We start from the raw sequence: 22,019 nt of genomic DNA, 5'->3' as shown, positions 1-22,019 counted from the left end.
ATGAATTATCAATTTAATATCGGTATTTAATCCTCCAGTTGTGTTCTTGACCGATTTGCAACTTTTCTGTGCCTGACTTTCCTGTTTTTTTTCATCGAATTGCCATAAGGCTGCATTAATTTTTCCGTACGAAGCATCTGAACAAATAACAGTAATGATCACCACTTTCATTATATTTTAGGGGTTTAACGCAAATTTTGTACATATGTCGTGTTTCAGTCAAAACATTGCCAGCCGTAGAAAATTTGGGTTTTACTAGATTAAGTTCATCCAGCAGATCTACACACCTACCCAAAGACATGCATGTGCACACACACGCACACAAATGAAACTATACTAACTATATACTATAATGTTTTGAGTTTAATGGGCTTTAAGTACATATATTGCGCTAGAGTCTAGACCATTGCACAGGAGAGGCAAGGTTGCAAAATCACAGAGACCAATAAAGTATGATCTCCACTGTAAAAACATGGCAATAACAAACATGTTTAAACGTGCTAAAGTTTTGTTTTGGACTCCCAACTTTACAGTGAGCCTAATGACTGATGCGCACTACAGGATAATCGGGTCGATTTTGGGCCCAATTCGCCCCTCACAACAATTGCTGAAGTATTTCCAGTTTGAGGCTGGTCCAAACTAATTAATCTGACCAGATTATCCTGTAGTGTGAGGTGCAGACAGAATCTTAACCCTCCCGATCAACAGATGTCATTATCTGGCACTAGTACAAAACCTGAAAAGGTTTCAAAACAAGTATACCAGTCTTTGATAATCACTCAACATGTTTTCCACTCGTCTTTACTACGGTCAAAATAATACATAAATTATGCTTATTTTACTCATAAACAAGTGATACAATTTTAGGTAAATGAGGTTCTATAGAACAAAAATTCCAAGAGGAAGTGCAAAACTTCCAAATAATGACTGGGAATGAAGTTGCTTAAACATTAACATTTGGTTACAATTAACGTTTCATGATTGCTTTGCAAACAGTGAAGACTGACTACCCTATTCAGTACAGGAGCTCAGACAATAGAAACATAAAAAGAACAGAACCAAAGGGTTAAATGCACTCCTGGTAATGTGAGCATGTGGACCACAGAGTTAAAAAAATATCATAAATCAGGACTTTATTAAATAAAAATATAGACTATGTTAATCTAAGTTAATGCTTCTTCCTAGGGTTTAAGTTGTGTATCCTGGTTCGAACCTTTGGCTTATTTAGCATCTTGGTAATCAGCAGTTGGTCACAACACATACAAAGAGACCCAGTGTGCTTGAGGATGCATACATTGAGATGCAGATAGTGATGTTGAAAAATAAAACTTTCAGGTAGAAATTGGAAGCCATGGTAGTACTGCAATGTAAACTCCCATAAATGGTGGCTTACTCACTCAGTAAGTGCTGAGGATGGGGAAACTATGGTAGGCTGCAAGCTATGATCTTGTGTCTGTCATGTCTTCATCTAAAAGCAATTTTAAACATCTTTTCCCATTATGGATATTTTATTACAAAAAAGGCTATGAATATCACAGTTCATGAAGTACCTCAATGGTAATAAGAATTGAACTTTTTTTGCAGTTACTTTAAATGTGCTTTGACATTTGGATAAAAATTAATCTGTGTAAAGACAACCTCAGTAAGGCATTTACAAACATATGTGGTGGTGTTGGTGACTGCATTGCAAATAAATAATTCATATTTTATTTCCATATATGCAAACTGTATTTATATATTATCATATTGAAAACACTAAAATATACAACCTGCACACTATGCTGTATCACTTGTACATTGACACACCTTATCACTTACATGCATTGTGCGCCCTCCAGTGGAATTGCAGACTTGTATTCATGAAGTTGTCTTTTCCCTTCACAGAAAGTTCCCTTTAAAAAAAAATTAGTAAAAAGGCAATTCAGATTAAGTGTTTTGTTTTTTGGGGGTACAGCATTAGAGTCACAATGTAATAATGCTCACAGTATACCTGACCACTGTACATTTTCGCAATAATGCTCTGATCCCATCTTACATGCTTACAATGGAGCTATTGGCAAAACTGACACAAAGAAGCAGAGAGACAGGGAGAGAGAGAGAGAGAGAATAAGAGAGAGGGAGAGAGAGAGAGAGAGAATAATACATGTAGACAAAGGAGGAAAATGGTTGCATTTTACTGGATAGTTTTGGTGGCTCAGGAAAAGACTGTTAGATGACTATGTGTCTTGACCCCTGGCTATGCAGACAGAAAAGTTTGCTCAGTCGATAGGCCTGGAGGTGTAAGGTCTGATAGTCACTCAGAGGAAATGTTAATTTTAGCCACATGGTAAAGGGTAGGGGGCGCATAAGACAGGGAGAGTGGGGGTGCCCTTTAAGTTCGAACCCAAAGCCAGTGTCACATTTCCTTGACTGGGTGAACTCTGACCTTTATTGACAGTCCAGAGGTCCGCAGGGGAGAGTCAGGTATGTTCATCACCAAATAACATATAAAACGCACAGGGAAACATTTATACTTGAAATACAAAATGTTTTCAATAAAATTTCATTTTCATTTTCAAATAATGTTCATGCTGCTTTTGTTTCTTGCTTTTAAAATGGTATAGCCTTTGGTTTTCAAAAGACAAAAATTGTGAAGCAATGTTTTTAGTCTTTGTATACACATTTTACGACACAGCCCTCAAAACCATCACACCAGGTTTGCAAACCAGAATGTAATTTGTAGATAGTCCCTACGACCATTACCATATCAGGCGATGGTCTTCAGTGGACACCTATAAATGATGAGACAGAACGAGCAGTGAACACTTTGAAGTCAGCCGGACATTTGGACAGACATCAAAGCCAACCACACTCAGCTCAGGTAAATTCATTTTTCCAGTCTTTTTTATTCAACGCTAGTATAACTATTTGAGTGCATTACTTGTGTGTGAATAGTGGTATTTAACACAACTAGACTGGCGTTGAAAATGAAAAAGTTTTTCCATATGACTTTGGTACATTACTTGTGCAGCCATGCAATAACAATTACAGGAAGTTACTGTAGTTCTCTATTTTTAGTCGCACACAAAAAAGTCAACTAAAAATCACTCAGACAAACCTGAAACTTTTCATCATATGAAAAAAATAGACATGTGGAATATTTCTTGGCCTTTATTGCCATTTTAGAAGGTACATTTGAGGTCAGTGTTTTATCATGAAACCAAGGTTTGAACAAGCTTCAGAGTAGATGACCTTCAGTATATGATATGCTATGTTTGATGTGTGTGCAATGGAATAAAAGGCTAAATTAAATTATTTGCATCTTTCTGTGCTTGTAAATAAATGGTTCTACTGCTCATTTTCATATCTAGAATATACTGTAATACATGTGCATGGTTTGGAGATATCATTCAACAGTGGTGACATTAAGAGTATTGCTTGTTTCAAAACAGTCATGTTGCTCAATTGTCGGAACTGTTCCCTCTACAATCACTTGAACGGGCAAAGTTCAGTTACAACATGCGTGCACTGAACACAATGTCAATTGCCTCATAACCTCAATTGTTATTGTTCAGTTTAACAGGAAGCTGAAATGTGATTGGTTACAGCAGGAGCAGGTGAACGTCTTTGAAGCAGGCTGTCTATGGGAGCTCTGGGTTATTTGTCAGTTAAAAGAAAAAATGTCCAAAGTTTATTTATCTAAAAAAAAAGAACATAAATGGTTTGCAGGTTACCTTCTAAAAATACTGAGGACAAATGAAAATTTTATTTAGAAGTACAGGAAGGATTACTTGGTTCTCTGTCCACATGGTTTTATGAATAATCTTTTGGCCCTATAAGAACCCAGACTATTTAATTTAAAGATTACCATCAGTCTTAATCTATATCAATGTCACAAAAACACTAGACAAATGTTAGCTCTTTTCAGAAATCACTTAAGTAATAATGTGGTTTTTCCGTGTGTGTGTGTGTGTGTGTGTGTGTGTGTGTATGTGTGTGTGCGTGTGTGTGTGTGTGTGTGTGTGTGTGTGTGTGTGTGTGTGTGCGAGTGTGAGTGTGTGTGCGCACGTGCGCGCGCGTGTGTGTGCTCAGCAGGGGGGGTGCTGAGTTCCTCAAATGTCCCAGACAGTATAAATTGCATATAGCTTTAGGTCACTTTTCTATAAAATCACGTTACCTTGCCCATCCTCACTTTCCATATTAAAGGTCAGCTCTTAATATATCTGGAAGTGCTGTATCGGCAGGTTTGAGAGTACAGAGATATGCTGATAACTCTCATCCCACCCCCTGGGCCCCCGCATTGTGAAAGAGGTAACTCAGTGACCGTAACAGCAGAAGAGGTGGTACACAGTATAGCAAATCGCTAGAATTTCTGCTGCTGACGTCCATGCGTACGGTGTGACGCAAACGATATCCCTGCCCAGGACTTTGAATGAAAAATTGCAAATCGAGTGCTGTGAATGCTACAAACAACTAGTCCTGTGCTGCAATCATCAAGCACATCTGTCAATGCAGTCAGTGTTTTATTTTTTTTTATCTTTTCAAATCATTGCCTGTCCAACTACAGGCAGCAAATTACTCGAGAGAAGATGCATCCTTTTAATTTTTAGAAAACCACAGGTTAAAAAAAAGATTCAGAAAAAGAAGGGGCAGCGCCAAGTGCCATGCAGTTTCAATGGATGTTCAAAAGCACTGGAAACACCTCTACCAAATGAAGAAGTTGAACATGTTGATAGATTAGAATAATATTTGTGCTATTACCTTTTGCCTTTAGAATTAATTTTCAAAGTGTGAAGTATGCAGTGATCAGCTATGTAGAATGGTGTTAGCCATTCTGAAAAGATCAGCATAAACTCACATATAGTCCCTTACTTAAGCATATCAGTTCCTGAAATTTCATGTGACTATGTGTTGAAGGCCTTTGTGGTGTAGTATCCTTGGTATAAAAATATCGGACTGCTGTAGGTCTGCCAAATTGTAATACTGTAATACCGTACTGACACACCCACAATCACTACAGATTTACACAAAAAGGTCATACATCTATCACAGAAAGGTCAGGGTTCAAGATTTGGCTTGAGAAGGTCAGACAGAGTTATTATGACTTTCCTATAATGCCCCTCCCCTTATCCCAAAGTTTGAATAGTTTTTCTGTCCTCTGAGATTTAGGCTAAGACCGTGTAGAAGCTCCAACTGTGGAGAGTTCAGATTCAACCAATTAATTTCATACTAATATAATGGTGCCACACAACCACAACAACACTGCACACTCAAATCACATTATGGTTCTATATGTGGACAGTACGTGCATTGAGGGGCAGTTGGTGAAAACCAGGCAGCAGAATGATAGAAGGTAAAAGCTTGGCTGCATGTGTGAGGTATGCCCCCCCTCCCCTCGCCAAACTCCTATAAATATTAAGGCTATTAATAACCTTCCTTAGAGAGCGATGCAGACAGAGGGGCCAAACTAGTCTATAGAGGTTATCTGGGGACATACTGATAGCATAGAAAAGTAAGGGTGTGTAAGTTATGTAAGAGGGGAACAACTAAATGTGAGTGAGAGAGTAGGGGGGTTAAAGATACACACACACACAATAATTTATTGCTATACTTGTGAGGACTTCCCATTGACTACATTCATTCCGTAACCTCTAACCCTAACCCCAACCACTACATGCCTAACCTTAACCCTAACCTTAACCTAATTGTAACCCTAACCCTAAGTCCTAACCCTAAAACAGCCTCTGGAACTTGTGGGGACCAGCAAAAGGTCCCCACCTTGTGTAATTCTCCTCATCTTTCTATCCTTGTGGGGACATTTGGTTCTCACAAAGATAGTAATACATGTGTACACACACACACACACACACACACACACATAGCAGTTCACATGCTCTTAAAATGATATATCTTGACATAAAATATAAGCTACATAAGGATGCAAAAGACAAAAGTAAAGTTAATGCAAATGCCCATGAATGAAGCAATCCAATCATTTATTCCATCTGATCTTAAGTTGGAAACATGGCCCCAAAAATAATTCAGAGAGATGAGAGAAAACAGAGAAAAGTACTAGATTAAAAAGAGAGATTGAGATAAAGAGCAACAGATCTCCAACAGCACTGGTTATATATAATAACCAGATTAAATTTGTACTTTGCTTACCCAAGCTTCACCGATTGCCTTTCTCTCATTGGTCTCCAGTGACATCAATGTGCTGTGATTGGCTTCTTGTCTCATTTTTGCCCACTTGTTGAGTCTGAAAGACATTGTAGTAGACAGTTCAGTCAGGCATGGCATGAACAGACTGAACATTTTATCCACAGCAGAAGTCGCTTTTCAGTGGCTTGTAAATTCATGTGAATGATAAACAGATGACTGGGTTCACTTTCTAATGACATAGCGTATCTACAATCTCCATACATATGAAATAATACTAATCCTTTCCCCCCTACTGCCCCATCTTTTTTCTCTTTCTCTCTATCTCTCTCTCCACAGTCAAAATGTCCATCACAAAAATCCATGCCCGTGAGATCCTCGATTCCAGAGGAAACCCGACCGTGGAGGTAGATCTCTTCACAGCCAAAGGTGAAGTACAAACACACACATACACGCGCGCACACACACACAACACAGAATTGTCGTAACACTATACCGCACCGCTCCATTCTCCCTGCTGGCCACCCTTCTGACCCGGCATTCTGTGCCCCTGTGCCACTCCCAGGCCGCTTCAGGGCTGCTGTGCCCAGTGGTGCCTCCACAGGGGTCCATGAGGCTCTGGAGCTGAGAGATGGCGACAAGGCTCGTTACCTGGGCAAAGGTGAGGGAATCCCGGGCCCAGCACTGGAGAGGGGGGGAGGGGGCGTGTACAACCTGCTAATATGTGGACTTGTTTTTATATATATGTTTATATTTATAAATATGTTTATGTATATTTGTCATATATAAACCTAGTGTCTGTGATACTAAGTGGCACTGTCTAATTTCAAGGTACAATGAAAGCTGTTGAACATGTCAACAAGGATATTGCCCCAAAGCTTATTGAGAAGGTCAGTCTGCAAGCATAAATCTGTATTAAAGACATGGACAGATACTCTACATCAGTGGTCTCCAACCCTGGTCCTGGAGAGTTACAGGGTCTGCTGGTTTTCATAGTGACTCTGCACTTCATGAATCAATTAGAGCAGTTGATTACACAGTTAACTCAACTCACCTGGTGTCTTGGGTTTCAATTGGATGTTGATTTTAAGGTGAAAACAAAAACCAGAAGACCCTGTGCTCTCTAGGACCAGGGTTGGAGACCACTGCTCTACATACTGCACATGAGCATACTTTAGTTTAAACCTTTCTCTAAATCTATCCCCACTGTGGTTCAACCATTCTTTTCCACTTGATTGTATACCATAACCAGTGTTTGAATTACGGCAGGATTGGGGGGTCTGACCCCCCTAATTAAGACTTACGATTTACGATTACAGGTAAGAAGGATATATAAATGTTTCGACTCCCCCGACCTGTTGTTTTTTACCTCTTTTGGGGGGGTCCAAGTTTTAATTAGAGGGGTCAGACCCCCCCAATCCCCGCCGTAATTCGAACACTGACCATAACTCTGTTCTTTTGGGCACTGTCTGAATCTCTCTCTCTTCCTGAGTAGAAGCTGAGTGTGGTTGAGCAGGAGAAGATTGACCATTTTATGCTGGAGCTGGATGCAACTGAGAACAAGTGTGAGCATTACTGTCACCTCCACAAGTTCTTAACTATACGGTGCCTATACAGAACTCAACAATTATGTAGATTTACAGATGCATTAGCTGCACAACTGATGCACAGCTGGTCCCTTTCTTATCTAAAAACACAAACTATGTTCAAGTCTGGGTGTAAGACATTGGGTACCTTTTGACTTGGAAATATCCAACCACAGCTATCAGGCACACAGATAATGATCTGACTTCCAGACTGAAGTCACTTGCAAATTATGTTCAGATTGTATTTACCACATGTGGTGCCACAATGCTAAAATTACATTCACTGTGCCCCCTTCAACAGCCAAGTTTGGTGCCAACGCCATCCTGGGCGTTTCTCTGGCTGTGTGCAAGGCTGGTGCTGCAGAGAAGGGTGTGCCTCTGTACCGCCACATCGCTGACCTTGCTGGGCACAAAGATGTGATCCTGCCCGTGCCTGTGAGTACTGGGAATATGGGGTGTGTATATGTGACTGGGGGGATTGGAGAGTGGAGATAAGGATAAAACTTTCAAGTAGAAATCTCCAGGGCACCCTAGGGTTGTATACAGAGAAGACCTGCAGTATGACATTTAATTGCCCCAAGGATGCTTCTCCTGATGTTTGTGGAGGAGAGAACAGGAATAGAGACTATATTCTTCATACAATCAAACAGATCACAAGCCATTTATTCCCAATGCTAATCTGATGCTAATCTGACTTTTCTCTCTCTCCCTCAGGCCTTCAATGTCATTAATGGTGGATCCCACGCTGGGAACAAGCTGGCCATGCAGGAGTTCATGATTCTGCCCGTCGGCGCCGCCAACTTCCACGAGGCCATGCGCATTGGTGCTGAGGTCTACCACAACCTGAAGAGCGTCATCAAGGGGAAATATGGCAAAGACGCCACCAATGTGGGAGATGAGGGTGGCTTTGCTCCCAACATCCTGGAGAACAATGAGGGTACGTGGGGGTAATACTCAGCTCTGGGGGCAATCAGCCCAAAGAATCTAGCGGTAAAACCTTCGCTGCAGTTTCTTTGTGATTAATGCTCTTCTTGTAAATGTACTACCTTTCGTGAAGAAAAAGTTTAAGGGTAAAGTTTACATTACATTACATTACATTACAGGCATTTGGCAGACGCTCTTATCCAGAGCGACGTACAACAAAGTGTATAACCATAACCAGGAACAAGTATGACGAAACCCCTAGAGAGAAGTACCGGTCCAAGTGCAGGGAAAAACCGCATAGTTCAACTTGGACCCTGATGGTTAAACTGATTAACACTAACTACGAGAACGGCAACAACGCAATCTATGGAAAAATAAAAATAAATAAAAATACAAGTAGTCGTTAAGACAGTTGATGCGCCTAAGTCACCTATGAAACAGCTGCCTAGTTACAACCCTTTAAAGTTTAAGAGTATTCATTAGTTTAAGGGTATTTGTGAACCGACCTCTCTCCTCATCACCAGCCCTGGAGCTGTTGAAGTCTGCCATCGAGAAGGCCGGATATTCCGACAAGATCATCATTGGCATGGATGTTGCTGCTTCTGAGTTCTACAGAAATGGCAAATACGACTTGGACTTCAAGTCCCCCGATGACCCTGCCCGCCACATCACAGGGGAGAAGTTGGGAGACTTGTACAAGAGTTTCATCAAGAATTATCCAGGTACTGGGCACAGGACCATATGCATATGTGCTGTCTCTTCCTTTTTCCCCTCTTTTCAGACACAGCAAAACACATCAAATGTACACTGTTGTAATTTCCAAATAACCTCAGATCATTCTCTCTCTTTCTCTCTTCTTTCATCATCTCTTACCTAATCTGTTCCCATACCTGTCTAACATCACGTTAACAGTGCAGTCCATCGAGGACCCCTTTGACCAGGATGACTGGGAACACTGGGCCCAGTTCACAGCCGCCGTGGACATCCAGGTGGTGGGAGACGACTTGACTGTGACCAACCCCAAGCGTATTCAGCAGGCTGTGGAGAAGAAGGCCTGCAACTGCCTGTTGCTCAAGGTCAACCAGATTGGCTCTGTCACAGAATCCATCAAGGCGTGAGTATCATAGGTCTGAGAGCCTGTCCACTGAGATTTGAGAATGAGATATGATAACTATCATTAAGGCAGAAGTGTTAGTAACTATAGAGATCATTCAGGCATAATGATCAGATACCACAGGGTCTGCATGTTCAAGCATGAGTATCAGATACCCAGAGGGTACAAGTACCAGAGGATTGGTCCAGTTTCGGGTGGGTGGCTGACACCTACAGATAGATGGTAATGACTGTGTTGCAGGTGCAAGCTGGCCCAGTCCAATGGCTGGGGAGTAATGGTCAGCCACCGTTCCGGAGAGACAGAGGATACATTCATCGCTGATCTGGTCGTTGGATTGTGCACTGGACAGGTACTGTACCTCTACTGCACCTCTTCTCATATCAGACATCTATTAAATTTGAGTGACAACTTCTGGCCTATCTCAATTCATCTGACCCTTGTCTATCTCTGCCCCTTGCACAGATCAAGACTGGTGCACCCTGCAGGTCAGAGCGTCTGGCCAAATACAACCAGATGATGAGGTGAGCTCAGTGGAAAGTGCCTATTTGCAGTAGATGCATTTAAGTTAATAACTAGAAGAACATTTTCCAACACAAAAACTTGTGCAAAACCCTATAGTGTCCAGAGCGCTAAATATGCAGATTTGACAAACAAGTCGGTAGATGTTACTTGATCCAGATTAAGTCTGCAACAAGCCACATATCCCATGACTTGAGGCAAAACATGCAGAAGGTCTGTAAGCTTTGACAGCTACCTGCCATTTAGTACAGGGGTGTTGACAGTTGTCTTTATGCTTCCATCTTTGCAGAATTGAGGAGGAGCTCGGAGACAAAGCCAAGTTCGCTGGAAAAGATTTCCGTCATCCCAAGGTCAATTAAACAACTGACGCCTTCTCCCCAGTTCTCCTCATCTACAATGGCTGTCCACCTCCTTCCTCCATTTCTCACAGACCCCCACGTCATTAAAAGAGACAGGGGATAGAGAACAAGGGGGACAAGGAAGGTCAAGAAATTAGCCAGCGCTGTCTGATTTGAAGAAATTCCATTTTTTATCTTCAATCCTCGTTGCCTTGAGTGCCAGAGGTACTTTGGACGTAACACAAAATAAAAAATAAAAAAACATCCTTGTTCATACGTTATTTGTTGCTGATTTTTTAACCCAAACTTCCTTGCATGAAGATGAATCCACGATGCCAAGACACGATGACCAGACTAGACAGACCATATAAGCTCTGTTTCAGGCTTCAGGAAATTCATATTCATTTGTAATGTAATGTATGTTGTTGGATTACTACATATAAGAAAATGTTTTTTTTTTTTTTTTGAGGCATTTCTAGTACTTATCTTATAAGCAAGAGCTCCTTTCAAAATAATAGGCATGGTAAATGTAAACATTGAACAACATTCTATAAATGACCCTCTACCCACATGTTACAGATACAATGTCTGTTATCAAGCTTTCATGTTTCAGAGTTCACGCTCAGCTAATTATAGTGCGTACACACAGCAGGGATGTCAAACTCCAGTTCTAGAGGGCTACGGTATCTGCAGTTATTTATGGTTTCCTTTCAATCAGCAGCCAATCAAAGACTTCATAACAAGGTGTGTGGACTCTTCAGCCAATGAATTACTTAAATTAATCACCTGCGCTGAAAACACCGAAAACCAGCAGAAAATGCGTTGTTGTTAGAGGCACATGTCAGGCAATACAATTTGTTAAACAATGCCTCAGTGAATCATTCAGTTATGACAAGGCCATATCCAGTCTTATTCGGTGTAACAGGTGAAAGTTTTCGTTCTCGCTCAAAACTACGACACCAGATTTAACAAATGAAATAAATGAAACTCAACAAAACTTTGATCAGTTCCCTCAGGTGTTTTATACTTGTGCCAACAAGGTCTTCGATTGGTCCTTAATTGCAGGAGGATCAGGGCTTAAATGCAGGTTAAAAATGCTTCCTGTTCAGGGAACATTCATGGCTCAAATAATAAATAACGTTAATTTAGAGATTTTGATCAGAGACATTTGGTGCTACATTTCCTGTGTTAATTGTACTTCACTCCACCGTGACACGGAGAACACTATACCTGACGGATACCTGACGATAAAAAATAAAACAAAACCAAGCTGATAACCGTAGGCTACACTACTCAGTTAACGACATAATTTCGATGAAAGTATTCATGATGACAAGTTGCAAACTGCTGTGATTCTGCGTGTTTTATAGCTCAGCGATTTTTTCCACGGACAGTACAATGCTAATGAAAGCCATTCGCTGTCGGTCAAATTGCCAATAAAGTAATTGCCACATAAATCTCTACGTATGTGATCCCTCAGTCCTATAATTGAAGCAACTGAGACTTCATTCCGATAACGATCTTGCGTTCTATCAAGTTTAAAATCAAGTTAAAACAAGTTGATCTGCGCCCTCGAATAACCTAATCTGTGCACCATAAACCATATACACAAAGGTTGCAATAGATTGTGCAAGAAAATGATGGATATTACCCTGTGTTCGTTATGTCTATTAATGGTAAGCTCTGTGCGGAAAACCAACGCGCAAAATTGGGGTAACACACCGGAAATCAAACACGGAGAACAAGGGTTAAGAAATGTAATTGGTTTGGAGCGTAAAGCGGCAGCTCTTTCCGACACGAAAAAATTATATACCTACACAAACAATCGCAGCTCCATTTTATACAAGCAACACCCGTTCCACACAAAAAACCTCGTTCCCCAGCACCTTCCGAGTCAACAAATAAATGTGACATGCAGTGACTCCAAGCTCCGGGTAGAGGTGCGCAAGGATTTTTGGGGTACAGAGACACGGCGGTTGACGTCCGCCGATCTGTCTCTCGGGGAGGCCTGCAAAAGCAATGAGGACACCGCTGATACCATCGTCTTCAGCTACGGTCTGAACTCCTGCGGGACTAAGCGGAGTGTAAGTTATTAGCCTTACTCGTTTTGATATTTACTCCTGCTGTCATGAAAACTGTTTTCTGCAGTCATAGATACATGGACGTAGTTTACTATTCACACTACATTTTTTTTGAATTTCTATTAATGTTATTAATCACATTTATCTGTTATACATTTGAGTCATTTTGTTATGCACATACTATAGATTGTCTGGCTAGTCACATCAAGTTTGTTAATCATTAAATAGAAGACAATTCTACAGTCATATTGCTTTATAGTCTCATATGTGTAAACAACCCCCAAACACCTTAAACAGAAAGCCTTGGGTAGATGTTTTAGCATAATTTCGCGTAATTGTCCATTCTGTGGCATACTGTCGATCAAACAAAAGAACCAATCTTTCATGTACACTGCATTTTCATTTCATTCACTGAGTTACTGAGCATCGTTTGAATATTACATGGGATCATATCACAAGTAGTTTACCCCCAAGGGTGTGGTTTGACTATATTTCATGTTATTATTATTATTTTTTATTATTAAGATGAATAGTTTAAATAGATTTTAAATTGTGTTTAGATTGATTAAATGGCAATTTTGAGCAGTGAATCTGAACTGAAAAGGTGTTCCTGTGATTTGAAGCAGAAAAGACACCCTGCATTGCCATTTCTTGGTCATACACAAGAGAATAAAGAGGACACGTATCATTTTCTTATTCTGCCAGTATTAACCTTGTCTATATTGGACAGGTGACAAACAAGGAGTTTGTTTATTCCAACTTTCTGCTTTACACCCCAAGCACTGGTGTACTGCCACAAGAAAGAAACATCACCACAGTCACTTGCCATTATGAACGGTATGTATGGGAAGGGCTTTAGAGAGTAGTTGCCATAGTAACATTTTCCTAGCAAAACATAAACTACAGTTTGTATTGTTTTATAGTATTTCCACAAATACATATTTTTTGGTGGTATTGCAGTGGGTACAAACTCATGGGAACACCCATCAAAAGATTCATACCTGTATATAATTCACATAATTTATGAGGATTGTGTGTTAATGTAGGTAAATCATGAAAATGGTGGGCAATGGTTTTGAAGGACAAGTGGCACCTAAATGGTCAATCCTAAGGTATCTACTGATGATCTTGTCTTTCTTATTCAGAGAGAATATTGTCTCTAGCGGTGGTTTCAAGACCAATTGGAGGCAAGAATTGATGCAGAGATCAATAACAGGACTTTTTGATTTCTCCCTTGATGTCATGTCAGGTCAGTAGTGCTTCTTCCAATGCTGGTAATCTTAAAGGTGGCATTCAAAATTTTTTGCCACATAAAGTTTCTAAGATGGGTGAAAATACATCAAAACTTCATCTCAGAATTCATTATAACTGTGGAAAGATGGAATACAAGTGCGCTTATACAGGAAGGGAAGTTCTCAACCAGATTAGAAGCTCAGTTATTCATCCAGAATCACATGACTTTACCATAATCTGAGTTTCAACACTTTATACAAAGATTTAAAACTGAATCTGGTGCAGTGTTTGGAGACTCATATTATAAGACTGACAGTGAAATACTGAGCAATGTCATGCCATGGCTAAGTTACATTGTTGCATTGTTATCCTAAGTGGCTTACAAAAGTGGAGATCATCAGTGATAGTCTCAGGAATACAATTCAAAGTTGTTCATGTGTTTTAAATGTTTTTAATGTCTTTAAAATGATGTGTGGATTGTGTCTAAGAATTCCCATGTATATTATACAAATGGCAAATAAACTACTTGAAATGTGATGTCACTAAGTTTACTATGAATTGTTTGGTATGTTTGATCTAGAGGACTGGCAGTCAAAGTCCAATACAAGCATTTACTTCCTGGGCCAAATGATCAACCTGCAAGTGTCAATCAATCTACACAATCACGTGGGATTTAAAGTCTATGTGGACAGCTGTGCGGCATCTACGAGCCAGGGTCCAGGATTGGAGAACAGTTACTCCATCATTCAGGACTATGGGTGAGAGTGCATCACATCTGCAATGAAATGGATGTTACTGGATAGTGCTCCTGTCACATGATCAAATTGTTTAATGAATTTAGCCAAGTTTTTGCAGCCTGAAATGCAGTTGAATTGATCTTAATTGAAAGCTGGCGATCCCACCTCCTCTACTCCATGTAGAGGTGTATTTAAAGCTGAAGTTTGGAAAATAAATATATGTAAATGAGAACATGAGCTTGTATGTGTGGAGCCAATAGGGACTGTACAATTTCCATATACAGGATTACAGGATTGTTACATAGACTGTAGGTATAAGAGAGTGGCAAATGTCTTTGCAATGAAGAGGAAGGTGAATTGATAGAAAAGGGTGGTAATGCAACATTTTTGGATGCTCTCAGCCATTAAACGACACAAAGAAGACGAAAAAGATGAAAGCCAAAACACCACATGGCAGCAATGCTTGTTACACTTAAAATGCATTCAATAATTATATTTACATTATTTCACTGAGGCTCTAACTTAAAAATGACATTCCTGACCCCTAGGTGTCTGACTGACAGCATGGTGTCCCGTTCCATGGTAAAGTTCCTCTCTCCTCGTTCCGACAGCACTCTGAGATTTCAGATCAAAGCCTTCCAGTTCAAGGGATCCAAGAATGATCTGGTAAGGGGCATGCAAATCCAAAGATGGCAACATGTAGGAGAAAGGATTAGGATTAGGTGATGTCACTGCGTGCGTGCGTGCGTGCGTGCGTTGCCGGGATGTTTAAGTTCTGGGAAACTGGAAGTCTGGAATTAAGAAGCTTGTTGTCTTGATAGAGAGCTGTAAATCTATTAAACCTGTGATCATGTATGACTTTCCATAGAAAAAGTAAGCGCAATTATCCTGGAGCCAATTTAAAAGGGATATTAAAACTAGCCAGGCCATTTCTTCAGGAAAGATTAGTTATCAAATGAGCTCAACTAATCTATGACCTTTTGACTTGCTTTTAGATATTCATTCATTGTACAGTGAAAGTCAGCGACATCCAAGCGCCCCCTAGTGACCAGTCAAAAAGTTGCCAATATGATGCAAAAACTGGGAGGTTTGTACTTGTGTTCATTCAGTCCTCTTGTTTTTTTTTATAGCTTAATGGTTAGCTGAAATAAATTCTGTGTAAGCATTATACTTGACAGATTGATTTGGTGTATAATTTTAAACACTGCAAAATGTGCTGCTTGAGTAGATTGTGACTTTATATTTTCAAACAAATAGCAACAAATTCACAGTAGTCATTGAAGAAATGGCATGAAAAAGTCAGTTGTTTCTTGGGACCGAGTGATCTTTTGCCCTTTGACCCTGCCCCATGGACCAATCAGGTGGGATGACCTTGAGGGTCAACAGAGCCTGTGTGACTGCTGTGTGACACGGTCCTGTGGAAGAAGCAGGAGGGGGACCCGTCACATCTCCCCTCTACAGTATAGTCAGTTTGCAGATCCCTTTCTCTGGTTTTATGAGTCTTATGCTGTGCCAGTTATACCACTCTTACATACACCTCTGTGGATCTCTCTAATACCTGTATCATCTCTTGAATGACTTCTCTCTCTCTCAAGTGTATGTTCACATACATACAAACCTATTTTTATCCAGCACCTTTGCCCATTCTCCCCTCTCTGTGTCCACATACACACGCACACCTCTTTGTCTTCTACACGGATACATACATCTGCCTTGGTGTCTGTCTAACCTGTACGCTGGGTCCTCCTACATGCCTCCGTTGTTTGAAGTGCACACACGGTTGTGTCTCTGACATCTGTGTGCATGTTATTTACTTCTGTAGGCCTAGTCACACATCTGCTCTGTCTTACATACTGCATCTGTTTCTTTTCCATAATCATGTTATGGAAAACCTTTCATTGGTCACATTTTAGCATTATGGCAATGGTAGTTATGCATTTGCATGCCCTCATGTTTTCCTGTGTGCACAGGGAACAGCACTACCTCTCTGAGGGAGGTCATGGTGGGTCCACTGTACATCTTACCTGTGTCCATGGATGACATCCAAGCATGGCCACCAGTGAGGAGAGCCCCTTGGGACACACTGAGCCATAGTCTTGGAGGTGAGCAGCCTACTGTACGTGGTTAGGTGATGGGGATTATGTATACAAAGGATTGTAATTCCTACCGGGATCACTGGATATGTGTGTAAATACCCTTAAAACTAAGTCTACACTTTAACATCATATTCATTGTTTCATTGAAAAATCCAATGTGTTTGGATACAGAGCCAAAACAAGAAAAAATTGTGTCACTGTCCTGATGCTTACGGACTGCACTGTGTGTGTGCGTGCGTGCATGTGTATGTCTATAGATTTTAAACTAAACTTTCCTAATGTCAAGAATTCCTAAATTCTTGTCATGCGGAAGTACACATATTGTGAATGTATTCACAGGTTACGGCATTGCATTAGTTACCTTGCAGATGCTCTTATTGTACCCATAAAGGCTCCCACAGCTTTGTGAATTTCCCCCAGGACTGTGGAGGATGACGGCGGGCCAGCTGGTCATGGTCTGTGCTTCGGTCATCTGCACTCTCTGTGTCCTGGCCGGACTTCTCTGCCTCGTCTTCCACTGTCAGCTCTGCCCGGTTCACAAGGAACCTTCCCACCTCCCCACCTCCCCAGTCAGGAAGACATCGCCCTGTAATTACCAGGCTCCCATAGCTGTGGACTCTGTGCTGCCCCCATGTGTTTATCATCCAGGTGGAAATGCCCATGCCTTCATAGAGGTTCCACTGGACTAACTCATGATTTGATATATGGGTTGTTATGTTTAATTTGCTGCATGCATTTATATCTGGGACACATTTCTATGTATAAACTGATTGTATTCTTCTGATGAGGCATTGGAGACTGAGTGCAACAGAGTGTTTGTCGAAAGCATACATGGTTGTATGTGAACCTCGTTAACACATCTACAGATCCAAATGTGTTTTAATTTTCCTTAATTTCTTTAGGTAGCTTACCCTATATAATCTTTCCTGAAAATGCACAATGAAATCTCCCAAGTGCTGTGGTTGCTACTTGGTCTTTTAAAGGGGAATAAGGTTTTTAATTGCCAAGAGATCACCCCCTTCTTCGCATTACATCAGACAGCTGAACATTCATTTTATAACCAGAGTGCTACCCGGACTTTTCAGGAGATGACAGGTCATGAATCAGCCATGTAATCAGCACACTTGTTCATACAGAAAAGTCTTTCTGTTGGATTTTTTTATTATTTGGGCTTCCAACCACTAGATGGAGCCGTCATAAAGTTGAGGTAACGTAGCGTGAAATAAGAAGGTACAGTTGTAGGCTCTAGCTTTGATAATGTTAAAATATAAAACCCAAAGGTATTCAAAGAAGGATACTCTGAGCACTTGACCACATTCCATTTCCCTCATCTGTGCTCGCGAATCACAGTCTTTTCCCATGATTCTTTGCTGAATAAAGCCACTTACGATCCATGGATCCAGACCGTGTTTCATCTGATGCGACTGAGATTAACCTCGCTCTGTCTGTCAGAACAATGAAATTACTGCACTGTCCAAGGCACTAATACTACTCTGCACATTGATTTCAACTTAGTTCCTTTTCTCACTGTGCAAAGGACAAATTAAACATTCTCTTTCTGGATAGATTGTTTGAAGTTTTAATCACATTTCTCCAATTCTCTCAAATTTTGCAACATTTTGTAACATATTTGATTCTAATTATTCTGTTTTGGCTATTTTATGAGGGGAAGGGACACCTCTCTATTGTATTACTCTCAAGTACAAACTACCTACCTCCCTCCTCTAAGTGAGTCACTCTGCAGATTTATAGTTGAGCCTTGAATCTGGTGTAGACCTAGGGCCAATGTAAAAAAAACTGTGTAGTTGGGGCATATACAATATAAATAAAAAATAAACGCTTAATTTCAAGTACGATTTTGATTATTGTTTAGTCACTTTAGATTTAAAAAAAATGATTCACTATGTTTTCATCATTAATGCTGCTTATTTGGTATTTCACAAGATTAACCTATGGAAGCAGGCAATGTAAGTGGTTCAATAGTTGAGTTGGTAGAGGTCAGAGGAATAGGGTAAAGGACAAGGGTGTAGGATGAGGGGGAGGAGGATGAAGGGGATAGGGTCTGTGGGGAGGGCTGGGAGGATAAAGGGAGAAGGGTGGAGGAAGATGAGCGGAGGTAGAAGGATAGATAAGTAGAATCAAAACATCAAGAGATGTGGGGAATGGGATAAACACTTGTAAGATTCACAAATCTAAAAAAGGAGGAAGCCAGGAAGGAGTGATGGAGAGAATGCTAACAGCCGATCCCAGTGAAGCTCAAGGGAGCAACTTCTACAGGCAAAGACAACTACACTTCACTTGCGTGGACAACCAGTAAGCCCCGTTCTATTTTTATTGAGAAAATATCTACATCAAGCAAATATTATAACAAAATTCCTAAACACAAATGCCGTCAAAATTGCCCGAACCAATTGTAGGGAGAAAAAAATACCCAAGGGAAAGAGTACATTGTTAGCCAGAGAGGTTCCTGCTCAAGGCTTCTGAAGGGCTTGGTGCCAGTCACCAGCTGAGCTGTACAGTCATTGTGTCAGAGGAGCACTCTTCAGAAGCAGGAATCCATTGCAGGATGACTGCAGGTAGGCTGCATGGGCAATGAAACGGGGATAATCCAGTTGACTGGAACCCTCCCTCCATGGATGATGTTAGTCTGCAGGCTGCCAGTCTCGGCAGACACTGGCACAGTCATTTGACCATGGGGTGCATTCTACACTGAAGTGTATTAGCAGGATGAGGAGCCCAGCAAAGAGAGGTTGCCCTCATGATCGTTTCCTTTTTAGTGCATAATAAGGAATACGTAAATGACTGTTGTGGTGTGACAAGGGTGTGCATTGGAGGGGTTTTGGTTGTGTAAATCCTTGTGCCCTTCTTCAGGCAGACACTGTTGTCCCCCTGAGCAGGATTACTGTAATCATGTGATCAATTGCTCCAACAGATTCAGTTCAGATTCCATAGAAATCAATTCCCAGACTTACAATGTTTGCTGTAACTAGTTTCTCCATGCCTTGATGGAGATAGCTTTGACAGTTACAAATTGCGTCTTGTGTTGTGGTGGGAGTTAAAAATGTGTGTTTTGCAAATTGCAGCTTTAATCCAAGAGCCAAATGTGTGATGTTATGATTTGAATCTTCAAAAGACCATGTGAGCCTAGGTTGGGTTGCCATAGATACCCCTCATTCAACCAGCTACCCTTCCTCCCACCTTCTGACGTAAATGGTAAAAACTCCTCAAAAGGGCCTGGGGTTTTGTTGGTAGGTGTGTGTGTTGCTTAGCAATGGTCATTGGGCATGTAGTTGCAATACAAGTTTAACAACTCATAATAATCCAAGCAGTTGGTCAGGCATGAGCATGTGAATTTCTTTTATAGAATTATAAATGTTATAATCTTCAATGCAATGCCGCTGAGAATACCAGATTGATTGACAGACGCCTGACCAATTTCCTGTAAAAACTATTTGATCTGTATAGTAGTCAAAATTACTGAAAAGTCACTAAATTTCTGAATTGAAATGTAATTGAATAGTTCCCTCGTTTTAATTATTTTATAATTAATGAATTTATAATTGATTTCAGAAGAAAAACAGGCCATTTTGTACAATGCTGGATTTTCCATGTAAATTTAGTGATGTTGTCATATCATGGCTCTAATTGTGACTGTTCTGGCTCAGACAAAGAGAAGTGCTAACCAAAGTAGATACGTTGTGAGAAACAGTCTGACTGGAAAAGTAAATCTGAAATTGGCTGTTTGTAATTGAGTGAAAGAGAAGCAGTACTGCTGCCTCTTGCTAGAAGTAGGGCCCTTTTGTGTGCACTGCCCTAGTGCTGAAACTTTTAGCCTTTGAAATTGCCACACGGCTGGGGGTGGCTAGTGGCACCCTATCTGGCATGACGCCCCCCCCCCCCCTCCGTTAAGGTGAAGAATGCGGGGAAAATTGGCCTTTCTGCGTCAGAGCTTGGTGGGGATGTGCGTATGTGGAGAGGGTGGTCTGAATGGAGATCCCCTTTCCTTCCCTCTGTCTTCTCCCAAACCTTGGGCTATCCTATCGATCACTTAATTAAAGCAGTCAAAACTCAGCTCCGGAACAAAGTGGGGGCAAGGGGAAACCAGCTGGTTCTGTGCCGAATGAGCAACGGGTGCAGGGGGGTTGTTGTTGTGGTGGTGGGGGTGGGGGTGGGGGATTGGGGGTAATTTGGTTTTACTGTTTACAACCACTGAGCTTGACTGAACCTCTCTCTGTGCCTTTGTGCCACACAGACAAATTTGGATTTAGAGCAACACCCCCTGATCTGCATCTCATCAATCCTGTCCATTGAGCCCAGTTGTCTTGGTATTTTGGTGTCTTTTTGACGTCATAACCCTGGGAAGAGTGGACACAATACATTACCCATTATCCAATGCATCTCTTGCACCATTCCATCAATCTCCTCCTGACACATGGCCTCTCAGCTTTAAGCCAAGTTTCTCTCTGTGGAAACATACACACATCAGCAGGCAGATCCCAGCAAATGGCAGCAATGGCCAAGTTTCCATCTGTCCACTTGATTAGCAATGCTCTCCATTAGAGAGCATCTCTGCATTATAGTTCATTGCAATTCTTTACTCTATGTGTGTTGTACTCTGTCTGGGATGCAGTGTCAGGTATAAATCTATGTTTTCCAGTGCACAATATCATAAAAGTGAAGAGGTCGCATTCCCTCTTTTTTATCTGCACCCCCAGATAGCAAGCACATGAGGTAAAAACTCCCAGTGGGGGGAGAACCCTCAAAACGGTGATGATTTTGCATTTGTCATACAATATTTCATTTGTTATTTATTTTTGTTACTAACATGGGGCTGATTTAGAAAAGCCAACTGCCTGCGACCACTACTGCGTTACTGTGCAAACCACCCAGTGTCGATAGCTGTGGCTCTTCTACAAAACGCATGGTGTTGCACGTCTGCTTATTTTCACACCACAGACTACAGCTAAACTCACAACAAAGATATAGAACACAGGATAAATTTTTTTTTAATCAACTCTAAAACTAACAGGGAGCCAGTGAAATGAAGCACATATGGAAGAGACTTGGAGAGTTCAGTGTGAGGGAGTTTATGAAATGCTCACTTCACCCCTGTGTGATAAGGCTATTTTAACTGACACAGTGTTTTGAAATGAATGTTCTTAAAATGTACAGCATTTGGCACAAAAACCTGCAAAAGTCATACAATAATCAAAACGTCAATGATAAGTCACAGAAAAAATGTATGAGTGTGAA

At 40.9% G+C, this 22,019-nt stretch overlaps 2 protein-coding genes across 3 annotated transcripts; both read left to right on the top strand.

The window, feature by feature from the left end:
* Nucleotides 1-2,718: 2,718 nt before the first annotated feature.
* eno3 (enolase 3, (beta, muscle)) lies at nt 2,719-10,895 on the top strand. The gene is made up of 12 exons (XM_064329013.1): nt 2,719-2,860; nt 6,478-6,567; nt 6,704-6,799; nt 6,970-7,028; nt 7,634-7,703; nt 8,026-8,159; nt 8,439-8,661; nt 9,173-9,370; nt 9,561-9,762; nt 10,003-10,111; nt 10,225-10,283; nt 10,571-10,895. The coding sequence occupies exons 2-12, from the start codon at nt 6,483-6,485 to the stop codon at nt 10,638-10,640; spliced, it is 1,305 nt and encodes a 434-aa protein (XP_064185083.1). The 5' UTR covers nt 2,719-2,860; nt 6,478-6,482; the 3' UTR covers nt 10,641-10,895.
* Nucleotides 10,896-12,089: 1,194 nt separating this feature from the next.
* Nucleotides 12,090-18,378, top strand: LOC135251495 (zona pellucida sperm-binding protein 3-like). 2 transcript variants are annotated; one of them, XM_064329011.1, is made up of 9 exons: nt 12,090-12,703; nt 13,431-13,537; nt 13,846-13,949; nt 14,514-14,691; nt 15,219-15,336; nt 15,666-15,757; nt 16,032-16,135; nt 16,641-16,772; nt 17,187-18,378. In XM_064329011.1, exons 1-9 carry the CDS (start codon nt 12,257-12,259, stop codon nt 17,453-17,455), a joined length of 1,551 nt encoding a protein of 516 aa, XP_064185081.1. In that variant the 5' UTR covers nt 12,090-12,256; the 3' UTR covers nt 17,456-18,378. The 2 variants fall into 2 exon arrangements, with proteins under 2 accessions (XP_064185081.1, XP_064185082.1); XM_064329012.1 differs by having other exon boundaries at nt 12,564-12,703; nt 13,481-13,537.
* The last annotated feature ends 3,641 nt before the right edge of the window (nt 18,379-22,019 follow it).

The sequence above is a fragment of the Anguilla rostrata genome, chromosome 3 (genome assembly GCF_018555375.3).
Source record: "Anguilla rostrata isolate EN2019 chromosome 3, ASM1855537v3, whole genome shotgun sequence".
NCBI lineage: Eukaryota > Metazoa > Chordata > Actinopteri > Anguilliformes > Anguillidae > Anguilla > Anguilla rostrata.
This window is presented reverse-complemented; position numbering and strand designations above follow the sequence as displayed.